We start from the raw sequence: 14168 nt of genomic DNA, 5'->3' as shown, positions 1-14168 counted from the left end.
GTTAGCAAACTTATGCATGAGAAAATATGGAGACGGTATTGTTGTGGCAATGAAACTAATGTCAGGAATGTTATGTTCTGCTAATCTAATTAAGTTGTTGAATTGAGTCAGCAGTGAAAGAATTATTGGATGGTACCTGATGCAAATTATATTTGGTAAGCGTTTTTTTTAATTCTTAAAGTAAGTTGACTTCTTGAAAGAATTGCTTTTCGTTTCTAACTTTTTTTTTCTTTCCTTTTGGAAGTAGGCTGCTTGTTGGCATACTTGTGATTCCTATCAATTAGGAACTTAAGAAAACTTGGAAAAGATAAAAGGAACCTTTTCAATTGAAAAAAATTTGATTTACTTAACGTGTCTAAAAATCTTGAATTTATTCTAAAGAGCAGGCCAACGGCTCAGTAAGTAAAGGTGCAAATTTGTTATTCATTTTACCCTCTGAAGTTGGAGTCCAATCCTGACAGTACACATTATTGCAGTAATGCGAGTATATGGGCAATTAAAACCTTATATGCAACAATTGAAATCTCTAAGCAGACTTATTTCCCTCCAACTCAGAGTTCATTCTATTTTATCACTCACATTGCAAATAGTAAGAGTAGTGCCAATGTACAATTGCTTCACCCCTAGTTTCATGCTTCTGTTATGTTTGCCTGCCCAGATGGTTCACCTGGCAGCTCTTGGTTTTCTTCGGCATCTGATGGTTGAGACTCATGCTTCGCAGCTGCTTGTACAACCCGATCGCGAACAGCTGTAGTCGAGGGCGATGTTGGTAGCCCAATCTTGTTTGGTTCTAATTTTCCAGCAGCCCATGAAAATGCTTGTGCCCCCAATCTCACAGGTGCAAGCAACAATCTGTGAAAGGGAAAAGATAAAAAGAAGAGAAGATCATCATTACAAACATATGTAGGAATGGATGAGGATGAGCATAACAAATTAATGTGAGAGTAAAGATAAGACAGAAGCAGTTTCGGTAGCATCAGTGGCCAGATGGAGTTTGCTCATGTATACAAAGCAGCAGAAGTTGGAAATATAATCTGGAAGTTATTTTAACACTCACAAAAATCAGCATAAATAAAAAGCAGTTGTACTATATTTTGTCGACAATAGTTCAACCACCATGCAGTGTAATTACTGAGAAACCCTACCGTGGTGACAAGAGGAATCAGCTTCTTGAAAATTTTGTTTAGACAAGGACTTATGCAGGCGAGATCACAACATTCAAAAGAAAACAACAATATAGTATTCTTTCCCAGATAATGTCATTATAAAAGGAGAATTACCTCACATCTTGCTTCAAATCTTCTGCATCCTCATATGTTGCCAGTCGTCGATAGAGAGTCTGGCAAATATTTGGAAATACTGCCCATTAGCACATGGTGATAGGTAAAACAGAATGGTCAAATAGCTAAAACATCTTTCAACTAGACACCATTCTGGCATATGTTACGATAGAAAATATTGTTGATGAATATAATGCTCCAGACATTGAAGTGTAACTGAAGTTTAAAAATCAGGAACACCATCATGTCATGTTTCACTGCTGACTATATTTTGGTACCAATTATATTTTTCAAGTTAATAGTTTCTACAAATGTTGGGACAGAATAGTGAGGATAAGATTTTGAAAGCACAGAAAATAAAGAAGCTAAACAAGGATTTGCCAACGCAACTAAACACACTACTTGACCTTTTCTGGCATCAAACAACTTGCTGGAAGTTCAAGATATCCATTTTCCAGTGTCCACAAAAAGGTCTCCTAAGGAGTTGTATGGTGAGACTATTAGGCAGCATCATGGGGAAGCGTAGATTGTTGTGCCGGTCGGCACAATCGGCATGAGTTAATACATATATTATCAGCACCAATACAAGCAGAGTATCTTGATACCCATTCATGCTACTCATAGATATGCGCAATTAGAATTGAGCATATCTTGGTCTAAAGAAATCTAATTGGGTCTTTTGATACCTCTTGGTCTTTTGATGCTTGATCTATATAAGTTATACTTCAAATTTTAGAAGTCAAAGAACAATTTCAGTTTTTCCTAAGTTATTTGCCCCAACAAAGAGGATCCAAGAAAAATTAGGAAAACCATGAGATTAGAATCTCATTGAATATGTTACACTAATATATAGTGTTGGACTTTAATTTTGACCCTAGAAAGGTTAAGAGATTGTTTTTTGGAATATCAAAACTATTCAGTCAGCATGCTAGCTTGGTACAACACATACCAACTATACATACCAAGGCTTTCCAGCATCAGTCCAAGATCACAATGCTGGGGGTGTGTTGGATTTTCTACATGTTAGGCATGCAATATAAAATTTATTGACACTGCAGGTATTAGAGAAGGTAAGCCTCAGATAAGGATTGATCTACCTAGAAGCCTAGACTGCAATCAGTGTACCACAATTTGTTATGCAGAGATCTACCTGCTGCATCATGGTTTTCTCTGGTTGAGGGTTCTGGACATAAACTTACAGTTTGATAGGTTCTCTTGATCACTCATACATATGGCACATTTGCCGAATGCTTTGCTAGGCAGCGCAAATGTAGTGGCTTCTTAGGCTTTTGACAAACACACCATCCATTAAGCTTTTAAGGACACATCTATCAGGATGGAGTAATGAAATTTCTGAGAACTGGTAAGGGGCAATTGAAGTCCTTTTCAAGGGAATAGTCAATGAGGATAGTTGGGAAGGAAACAGCATATGTTTCCTTGGGTCAAAGACTCAAATTAAACATCATGTGAAATCCATTTGTCTTAGGAAGGAAAACATATGATAGAACTCCTAGTAAACTTCTTAAAACACTAAAGTTGCTCTAAGATCATTAGAAAACAATTATTGTAGAAAAGGAATGGCAGAAGTCTTCCAAATCTATCAGACAACACCTGGCTTCATATTAATAGCAGCTATGATATTAAATTATTAATGAGCAATGTAATTGAGCTTGATTTTCTACAAGTAGAATTTGTGTTCACCATCTGATTTAGAATTTTACATTCATCTTGTTTTTTGAATTGTTCACAATCATGATTGTATAACATTCTTAAATATTTGAGAAAGTCAAAAGACTCAAAACCAACAGTACAAGATATCTGAGAAATAACTTCATTTTCTTGGACCCTTTTCATAATATTTTTAGGCTCCAGAAAAATGATGGTTCTTTATAAATTTAAGATAGACAATCACTTACCTGCCCAAGACCCACGATACCAATCACTTGCAGTGTCTTCTCCCATTCTGCAGTCAAACGAAGAAAATTGAAGTCCATGTTAAACATGGTTTCTCTAGCTACAACATATATTATTATCTCTAGACAGAGTTTTGCTAGTTCATTTTTTCCAAACCCTAGAATAAAAGTTAATAAAGAGGGACCCATTTGGGATAGCTGATGGAATTTATGCAGCATTGTAATCTCTACAAAGGCTCAGATGAGATACTATTGATTGACCTGAAGTCCTCAACAACATTGTCAAATATATGTAATCTGAAGCTCAATATGACCTGACATGCATGCAGCCTTGTGATGCATGCATCCTTGGAAGTGTAATTTATTGAATATGATAATGTTCTCACAGTTGAAATTCAATGGCAGATAAATATGTGAAATTGTGAACTGGAAAACAAGTGTCTTCACTATATAGAGTACATATGATTAATTAATAAAACCAAGTGCACAAACAATGTTCAAAGTTATGTATTTGAGAAGTTATATGTATGCTCTTTTTGGATGAGACCATATCAACAAATAGCTGGATAACTAAGGAAGTCATATTCATTGTAACACCAATTTTTTATCTAATTTGTATGAACAAACTATAACCAGATCATCTACCTGAACCTTTTTCACACAATAAGATATATTCCAATATTGTGTAATATTGTTTCTTAAATAAGTGCTCACCTAGTAAAGCATAGATGGCTGTGGCAATGCCCTGCCAGAAGCACCCATAATCAGTAATACGTTTTGGTGGATGAAGTCTAAAGCATTTGAAACAATGTGTACCAACAAACTACGAGCTGTGATTATACTTAAACTAAACTTATGATCACCAATCTTTATGGTAGAATAAACTGCATTAATCACAAGTACATATGTAATGTAGTAAAAAGACAGGGTGGCACACCAAAGCATATCCGGCAACAAGTGCTGGGGTAGGCTTAATATCCTCAAGGATTGCCTCTGCTTCCTGCATAATCCAAAGTAGCCATGTCAATATATCAGATGCGATACATCCACAAAATAGCATTAGTAGTTGTATGAGTCCCTGCAAATTTCCGTACAGCATCACCGTAATCATCCAATTATCAAAGCCTACTCCAAACAATATGGGTAGGTTAAAGCAGCAGTCACAAATGAGAAGACTCCAAAAGAACTGACAGATTTCTATAGTTGGTTATAAACCTAAGATCGGTCTTTTATAGATTACCAGATGATCAAAAAGTTTAAGTTGTTAGGTAACAGGCCAATAATAATATATTATATCTTTAGCACACCTTATGTGTAAGAACTAGAAAAAAAAAATTAGGGGTTGAGAGAGGAGAGTGCACGTGCTCTGCACGTGCAGCCCCCTCCCCTCTCCCTCTCCAGCACGTGACGAAGCGCAACGAAAGATCTCGCTGAATCCAATTCGGATTCGGGATTTTTGCTCTATAAATTAAACCCTAAATTTTTCTCTCCCCTTAATCCCCCTCAGCCCCCTCCCCCTCCTCTTCTTCCCCTCCTTCGTTTTCTTTTTTCTCACCGTCAGAGTCACGCTGTGGAATCGGCCTGCCGGAGCGCCGCCGGAGCTAATGGAGACCACCACATGACTCCTTGGTAAGCCCTCTCCCACCCCTCAAGTTTAATTTCTTTTTAATAAAGTAAATTAGAAATACCTAATTTGGGGGATTTTGGCTTCGCCGGCAACTCTCGCCAGCCGGCGGTTTCGGGCTGTTGCTGCTCGTGCTCAAGAGCTCCAAGTCGTTGGCCTTGCGCTATGGTTGCCTTATGGAAGAGCCCTCGTGGCTCCAGTCGTCGTCGGCTTCGGAGTCGGCTGTCGATGGTGGGTTCTACTCCACCTTATGAGGACGACGAAGAGAGAGAGAGAGAGAGAGAGAGAGAGAGAGAGAGAGAGAGAGAGCCGAGTGGTTGAGAGTGGTCGTGAACCGCCACCGGCGGGGGTCGCCGGTGGTCACTCTCCCCCTCGATTTTTCTCTTTCTCGCATCGGTCGCGAGAAGGAAGAAAGGGGTTGGCTAAGCTCGAGTTTAACCCGAGCCAACCCATTTTTCTTTTGAGTTTGGGTTCGGGTTCGAGTTTGGATTTTGGATCCACAGACCCGACCCGAACTAGTTTAATTGGATGGGTTGCGGGTTGGCCCATAGCCCAATCCATTATTTTGGCTGGGCCTTGGCCCAGCCCGATTGGTTTCTTTTTGGATGGGCTGCGGGTTGGCCCGTAGCCTAATCCATTATTTTGGTTGGGCCTTGGCCCAGCCCGATTAGTTGCATTTTTTGGAATGGGCCGGGCCAGCAGTAGGCCAGCCCAATCCAATAGATAATTTAACCCATTTTAGTTCTTTTTAGTTTTTAAATTTTAGAAATATTGATATTATTCAAATTAAAAATTTAATTATTATTTATTATTAAAGGTGGTGATTTTTAGTACGTGAGCTAGAGATTTGAGATTTCGATTGTCTTGCCTAGACTCAGGTGAGTGGGTTCACTCACATATTTATTTTATTATATTTCATACTTTTATTAGACCATGTAAATTTTCTGTGTGCAAATTTATTTATTTCATCATTCCGTGCAAAAATTTAATTGTTACATTTTCTGTGTGCATTTAATCATTATATTCAGTGCATCACCATACTTTGTGCAAATATTAAATTTAGTGAAAAGAAAAATGAGACTAGTATTGGTACAACTTAGAGAACAGTCCCGGTATAAATCATTTGCGATTTTTCGTGGTGACTCAAGTCTATCTGGAAGTCCAGGGGAAAGTCCTAAATCAGATTACTACGGTGACTTTCTTAGGTGACTCTGGTGGGATTAGGGAACAGTCCTATGATGAATGAGAAATTTCCTAGGTGACTCTAACTTCTCTTAACGGTTAGAGGAAAACACAGAGTGTGTTGATCACATGGTGATACCATCTGATGACCCTAACCGGATCAGCTATGAAGAAAAGTCCCGAGCGTCATCTCGAGGTGACTTCTAGTTGATGTGGATCCACAGGGTTTAGACCCATTGAGACATATGACAGGTATAAATATTGAAAAGATTTTAATACGTTGAAACTGTGCAAAGTTACAAGTTGTGACTCTCTATTGTTATCATTGTCATTATTTAAAAAGCATGTCTAATGCAAATTGTTTTGTATAATGTTGATTTTAGTTTTTTTGAAATTACTTGATTTTCGAGTGGATTCGACTCACTGAGCTATAGTTGTTGGCTCATAGATTCTTTTTTTTTTATTCATTATCTATATCAGGTAATAGTCAACGGGGTGACTGAGCGAGATGTACCCGGACTCCACCTCCACTTAGGATTCACCTATTTACTTTTTCGCTCTTTTGGATTTTATGCTTTAGATTAGAAGATTTATTTATTTCGTTTAGAGACTCAAAAATAATAATATTGTTTTATATTTATTGCAATTAGTTATAAATTTAATAAAGCAGATCTTCATTTTATTTATTTATTTTGCCATCGTGCACGTAGAAAGTATTAATAAGGCTTCATGTATCTCAAGCATATTGAGATGCATGGTCGGCCATGATTCCTATTTCGGGTCGTGACATTATGTACGACTCTTACATACTATATGTGAATAGATGAAAAATAATAGAAACTGTGACTCTCTATATCTCAAAGGAATAAATAATAGAAATAGGGATTTAATGGAGTTGAACAAGGTTTAGACTCCAAACTTCTAGAAATCATGCTATGATACCATATTAGCTAACTAGTTGACCCAAAATCTTAAGCTATTAAGTAATGGACCATAACATATATCATACCTCTAACAACTCCAAAGTACTGGACAGAGAAAAATCAAACGACAAACAATCTTGGTATAGGAACTACAAGGCAAGTTGACACATGTAGGAAAGCACTTTATGTCTTGTAGTTTAGGCTCACACAAACCAGTAATAATCTCTCCAAGTCCTCTAGATAAGGAAGAAAGATGATAACTTACAAATTATAGATTTGCCTTCCTGTCTAAGGTACAGTTAATGTAGATCCAAATGAAACGTGATTTCACATCTAATGGGGACATTCTCCTATTTCCTAGAAAACTATAATATCTCTGGCATCTGGGAAGTCCAGAAATAAAAGATATATCATATATAAAGACTGTAACATCTATAGTTCTAAGATTCTGACCTTAGATTATGCAAATTCACTATTTATAGAGATTGAGGAACATGTAGCCTAACTATTATCTTGCATGTGCAAGGTTTATTGCAAGTTTCCGAATCTAGGAGGCAAACAACAAAAAAAATATCATAGTAGAAAGCATATTTGCAATCTATATGCTGATTTTTCTTCATATTACCTCATTCAAGACAGTCAATGCGGTTTCCAGTTTAAGTTCCTTGACACGGAGATTCTTGTTTACCCAAGACTGGAAGCCACCTTTAACCAAATAAGATCTCTGTAGTGCAAATTAGGACATTAGATGAAGAGATAACAAATCGAGTTGAGAAGTGAGTAAATAAAGAAGCATAAAAACATATCCATAAACTAGAAGGTTTGAAACTTTGCCTTCACACCGAGTCTCTTTAAGAATCTTGCAATTTCTTTAGATTGAGCACCACTAGCATCAATAATAATGACCTTTGACTTGTTCTGGAAAATTGAGAAAATAAGAGGTAAATATCAATTAGAACTAATCCGATGAGACAGATGCATAGGAGAGAAATAATTTTTCATACCTTAACAATTTTCAAATTGCGGATGACAACTGCAATTAAAACATCATCAATATGTCTTCCACCTTTTAGCTTTCCTTTTACCGAACCATCTAGCTGAAGATGTCCATAAAAGCAACGGACTATCATTTAAACCATTCTACACCACTAAAAGATATAAGGAAAAGATTCATCTAGTTGAAAGGAAGGATCTAGCAATGCTGTCTTATGCTTGAAAATGTTGTTCCTATTGACTAATACATAGCAAAAGCAAATAAAAAGAAATTTGGGATTTTCCAAGGTTCCAAAACTCGGTATTGGGATCGGAATTGGCCATCTGAAAAAACGATACGTATCGGACTATCTTTTAATCATATAAATTATAAATATTATTTAAAAATATAGAAAAATTTCTAAAAATTTAGAAAAATGATAAGAAAATAATAATTATTTACATATGAAGTCTAAAAACTAAAAATTACATTAACTTATTCAACGATGAATACCGAGTTGGCTCTCCTTTCTCTCTCTTTTCCTCCCTTTCTCCATTATTGCCAAAACAAATTTATTTTTTTCTAATTTTCTTTCGTTTTTTCTCTCTTATTGCCATAAGGTAAATTTTATCTCTCTCTCTTTCTCTCTCAATCTCTCTCTTCCGCCCTCTCTCTTACTTTAACAAGGTAATTTTTTTCTCTTATTTTTTTCCTCTTATTTTTTTCATTTCTCTTTTTCCCTCTCAATCTCTTTCCTCTCTCTCTCTCTCTCTCTCTCTCTCTCTCTCTCTCTCTCTTGTCTCTCTATCTTACTCTCTGTTACTATAGCAGATTTCAGAGATTAAATGAGAGAGTGGAGAAAAGAAAGAGAGGAAAAAGAAGAGAGAGAGACACTAGAGGGAGAGACTAGAGAGAAATGAGAGAGATGGGGCATTGGTGAGAGAAGAAATGAAAAAAAAATAGAGAGAGAAGAGAGATGGAGTGAGAGAAGAGAGGAAAAGCCTGTATCGGGTGGGATCGGCCGATCCGACCAATACCTGGCTGAAACCAGTCATCGGCCATGGATCGCCAATCCCGATCCATTTCGGCCGATCCCACTTGGAATTGGCCGAAACTTAGAACTATGAGATCTCCAACCAGTCTTGACTAGGTTCTATTTCTCAAAGGAATTATGAATTTCTTTGCCAAGTCCTAGAAGAGAGAAATTTGAGGGTCACTTTACTCAAATCACAAAAATAAACTTACTTGCCAGATATTTAGAAGAAAATAAGAAATCATGGGACATTTATCGCATGATAACTCTGACCACCTAAACAAAAGTAGAGTAGCAAACCTCAGGAAGAGTCACGCTCGCATATTTAGACCTAGCTGCTCGACGAAGATCAGGAACACCGTCTCTTTCCCTCAGATCCTACATAGCAATAAATGACAATCAACTGATGTAATTAAAAATAATCAATTGGATAATGAAGTGTGAGGAAAGCTCACAGCTATAAGAACTTGACTAGTGTCTCTATAGAAACTTGATATGTATCATCTAAAAGGCTATATTTACCTTGTTAAGGATTTATATCCATATTAGTAGTAGTTCATGCATTGAACTGGGAATGTTGAGCTTAAGTAGTTTGTATTATACAGGAAGATTTCAGAAAAGGCAAATACGAATCAAGAAGAACTATTGAAGAGAAACTGCCTAAGGAAAAAATCTCATAAAGGACATGATACAAGGAAAGAAAAGGCTTGTGAAATTTACAATCTCTTGCCTCAGGCCGAACATCGATAAGTACTGCATTCTCATCATTTTTCAGTAGCTCCAGTGTTAATTCAGGTGACAAATCACCAGAATAACCGCCATATGTAAACACCCAGTAAGATATCCTGGAAAAGCATCTTAAGGGTAAAATACATCTGCAAAAGCAAAGACTTAGGAATAACTAAATTAGGCATGAAGGGGAAAAAAGGTACTATTGATTTACCCTATAGTAGCTGAACTTCCTAAAAAGAGTATGAACGGAATGATAGGATCATTAGGATCCAAACCAAGATTCTTTTCAAATCCTTCAATGATGACATATACCTGCATCATGTCATGAGTACAAATTTTGTATTGGGCATAAAATGATAAAAGTTAAAGTAGTGTTTCAGATTACCTTCTGAAAAGCAGATCCAACAGGACTCAGGATTTGTGTAGCTTTCTCCTCAGATAAGTTCAAGACATCCTTAACATTTGGTGGAAGCAAAGATTTTGCTGCTCCGTAAGAATTAATAACGACTTTTGCGGTATTTGCCAAAGAATCCTCCACAGCAAAAATTGTCCGTCTGAGAATGTTGATAGACACATAACCTGCTCCATGGAGTTTTTCTTGTAATGAACTTGAAAAGTCTGACAACTCACCCACAGCTTCTTTCTTGGAGATATCAACCGAAGAAAATAAACCACTTACTGCACTATCAACTGATTTTGTCACATTTTTAACTGCATCAGTAACTGATAGTGTAAGTTCATCATATGTGCTCTTCAAAGTTTCTTCTGCTCTATCAGTTGATGTGTGTATAGATTCAATAACTTGAGATATAGAATGTTCAATATTATCTTTGAAATTTAACACTCCTTTATTAGCTCCCTCAAGAGTAGCAGAAACTGGAACTGAACTCTCAGAGATTGAACTTTGTGAAGCATCTGAGGCCAATGGAGAACCAGCAGATGTGGACTCAAATATAGCATTTGCACTTTGATCAAGAGAATTAGGTATATATGTAATATCATCTCCACTAGGAGGGTTTGTAGATTGTTGATCCAAAATTTGTGCCAGTGGTTCAGCTGTAACATTGGTACCACTTATCTCATCTGTCATATCATTGCCAAATGCACTGTGTAGCACTTCAGGCTCAGGTTGATTTGGACTCTCTATGTATTCATCAATTTCTCGTGCTGAGTAAAAGGAATCCTCGGTTTCACTGTCAAAATATCCATTTGGAAAACCACGTACTATGTCATCAGATTCGTTTGGGTAAGGAGAGAATATTGAGGAATCCACGGATCCTGATTTGTTCATTCTTTCTGCAATAAGAGAGGGCACAGAATTGGCAGCGTTTGCTCTAAAGGATATGTCATGGGAAAAAAGACCATGCTGCATGCAAAAGAAGTGTCTATCCTCAATGATGGATCTATCATCTATACTCTTCCTCAGGGGGTAAAAAAATCTCACTCCTACATGATTGGATACCTGTACATAAGAGGTTTTAGATAACAACAATGAGATGTTGTGCTGTTATACCATTTTCAAGCATGCACAATCTTTGCAAAAAAAGAAAAACACTCGTTGTTCTTCTATGATATCAGGAGTAGATGACAGGATCTATGCAAATAACCATCGTACACCTGTTATCCTTTTTGATATTACAGAACATAGAGTGAGGTACACTCATTTAGCCAAATGCCTGAATAACCCAATTTCAGTAATGTTTCACAATACTGCATAGTAATTGTACAATACACAATATAATTGATTAAAAAGCGTAGAAGTTGATGGTCAAGAGATGACCAAAAGTAATACTTTGGATAAATTGTTTTAACAAAAGAGGGAACTGTAAGAGACATTTGACATTGAAACTAAAGTAGAGAACTGTTTCTGGTTCTAAGCATATCAACACAAGCCCTTTTAATAAAAAATAAGTGCCAGAAGAGACCACATAGTACACTGCCACTCATGAAACAGGAACTAAATAAGAGTTCTTTACCGAAGAGAGTAAAGAACAGCTCGGTGCGGCAGAGCAAACGGGCAGCATTCTCGTCAAACTTTACAATCAAATTGACATCTTTTGGCCAAAAACAACTCGATCTCACAAACCCAAAAGGACCCACCAAGGAAATCGAAGCCAAGGTGCCACCATCATAGCATTTCTTCAATTGGGTGTCTAGAATTCGGACCTTTGAGGCCAGGAAACCTTCATCTTAGAGTGGAAGGAGTGGGAATTGTGACTTGTCTCGTGCCTCTTGAATTGGGAAGATGATCTAATAAGTGGGACATGGGTTTTGTTCCTAGGAGAGGATTATCCGATTGAATGGCTCCGGACCGCCAATAGGAGATCCGGATGTGGCGCTGGTGATCATAGATGGGATCGTGTGGCTCCTCTACAGCGTTGGTGAGCGCTTTCCCGCCTCACGTTCTTCGGTTCTTGTCCTACTCTACTGGTGACGGAACTTTTCTTTTAATGGCTTCTTTTCCAGATACAACCCCATAATAATATAAGTTATATTACAGAACGACACTGTATATATTATGCATATTTATGCTTATATTTTATTCGAATAAGATGGCCTTATACAAAATAAGAGAGAAATAAGTGGCAGCCATTAGATGGATTAGATTGGTGACATCATAATTTATATTTTTTTGCATTCATATATTTTACATATTCAAACTCTATCTAGGGCAAAACCATGATGAAATCCTCCATCCTTATCCTTCTCAGCCATAATCAACCTTACCTTCTACTAAACTTTCTTTCTTTCTCTAACTATATCAGCCCATTATCATCATTGATCATCTATTCACAAGGTCGCCCCCTTGTCCGCCAACCATCATCAAGTGAGAGCCGTACCACAACATTAGGCTCTCCTCTTTTCTTCCCTTGATTATCATCTATTTGTTGGCTTTCCTCTCTCACATGTCACCCTAGATCCATATGAGAACATCACTCTTACCACCTCTTTCTTCAGCCAAGACCAACCTAGCCAAGGGACATTAGCCCTATAGCACTAGCCATCTTTCCTCCAACCCTCTGCCACAAACAAAATCATGGTACTAAGGTACATAAAAGGGTAGAAGCCATAAGCATGGACAAAATATTTAGGATATGATTAGAAGTGGAGGAGTCTAAGTTAGGAAGGAGAAAACCTCAGATTTAAATATTAATTTTAAGACTGGTGAAAAAATCATACTGCTTACAGACCTCCATAAGCAAAAAATAGGAGGTAGGATCAACTCTAATAATAACCATGAGGTCATCAACATATATGAGATGACTAAGAGTAAAATTTCTAAGCTTAAAGGGATACATTTTACCAGAGTCAACTATAAAATTAAGTAAAACAGTAAGTAATTGAGTAACAATAATAATGAGATGCAGGGATAAAGAGTCCCCTTGATGAATACCCTTGTGGTCAATGAAATATTGAGAGGGAAACCGTTAACCATGATCGCATAAGAGACCGAGGACATATAAGCCCTAATCCAGTTAATAAATTTTAAAAGAAAAGTTCATACAGTTAAGGACATTTAGAATAGCATTTCATGAAATTCTTATATATGCCTTTTATCAATCTTGGGGATAATATAATCAACATAACTAGGGAACTTATGCACCGAATGAATGAATTCTTGAGCAATAAAGATATTATCATGGATGTCTCCCAGCTATGAGAAATAAGACTTTCTGCTAGAGGGGCGTTCGAACGCCAAAGACTCGTGTTCGAACACGTCTATTCAAACGCCTGCATGCGTTCGCAAATACAAAGAACAGATTTTGCGCATTCGAACAGGCTCAGGAGGGTTCGAACGCGTCGCGGCAAGAATATTTCATTTTAGGGATTTATTTTTGTTGTTTGGGTCAACATGGTAGCCTCTAATTACTATGGAGTGCACCCTAGTTGGATTAACTGTGAATGAATCTTCTTTCTCCCTATCTCCTTCCTCTTTCTTCCTCCTTTTCCCTAACATTCACGTCGACCCCTACCCGATATCGTTAGATCCTTCCCCTCGGTCTGTCGTTGTCCTACTTCTTCTAGGAGCAACCCCTTTTTCCCCTCGTCTAATCCTTCTCTGATCGCATGTATCTTTATCCCTATTTTCATTCCACCTTCATTCCTTCCACCACCATTAAAGAGCCTTCTTCAATCTAAATACCCAATCTAGATCTCTCTACATTCCGGTTCATAATTAGAAGTAATAACCCTAGACAGGAAATGATTGATTCTATTGGCTAGAATCTTAGCTAAAATGTGATAGGCCATGTTACAGAGAGAGATTGAACAAAAATCCACCACCTAGCCAGGGTTAGGCTTTTTAGGGATAAAAGTCATAAAAAATTGACCCTAAGAGGGGGAATAAATTCATTATAATAAAAATTTGAAGAGCCAAGACAAGATCAAAACCAATAACATTATAGTAAGTGTGAAAAAATTCAGCTTAAAAACCATTAGGACTAAGGGCTTTGCTTGCTGGCATTGAATTAACGATCGATCTTGTAACAACCCAACCTTAAAAATAA

At 37.2% G+C, this 14168-nt stretch overlaps 1 protein-coding gene across 1 annotated transcript; it reads right to left on the bottom strand.

Annotated features, from left to right (window-relative positions):
- Positions 1-399: 399 nt before the first annotated feature.
- LOC140792875 (uncharacterized) lies at positions 400-12080 on the bottom strand. Its single transcript, XM_073144099.1, has 13 exons — positions 11637-12080; positions 10046-11122; positions 9872-9972; positions 9659-9773; positions 9229-9306; positions 7927-8019; positions 7757-7840; positions 7548-7646; positions 4131-4193; positions 3908-3938; positions 3197-3243; positions 1281-1339; positions 400-852 (listed from the first exon to the last, which is right to left on the bottom strand). The coding sequence occupies exons 1-13, from the start codon at positions 11682-11684 to the stop codon at positions 630-632; spliced, it is 2118 nt and encodes a 705-aa protein (XP_073000200.1). The 5' UTR covers positions 11685-12080; the 3' UTR covers positions 400-629.
- Positions 12081-14168: the final 2088 nt, after the last annotated feature.

This window comes from Typha latifolia, chromosome 7 (assembly GCF_019914945.1).
Source record: "Typha latifolia isolate L0001 chromosome 7, TyphaL0001v2, whole genome shotgun sequence".
NCBI lineage: Eukaryota > Viridiplantae > Streptophyta > Magnoliopsida > Poales > Typhaceae > Typha > Typha latifolia.
Note: the sequence above shows the minus strand (reverse complement) of the source record. Positions and strands in the feature narration are given on the sequence as shown.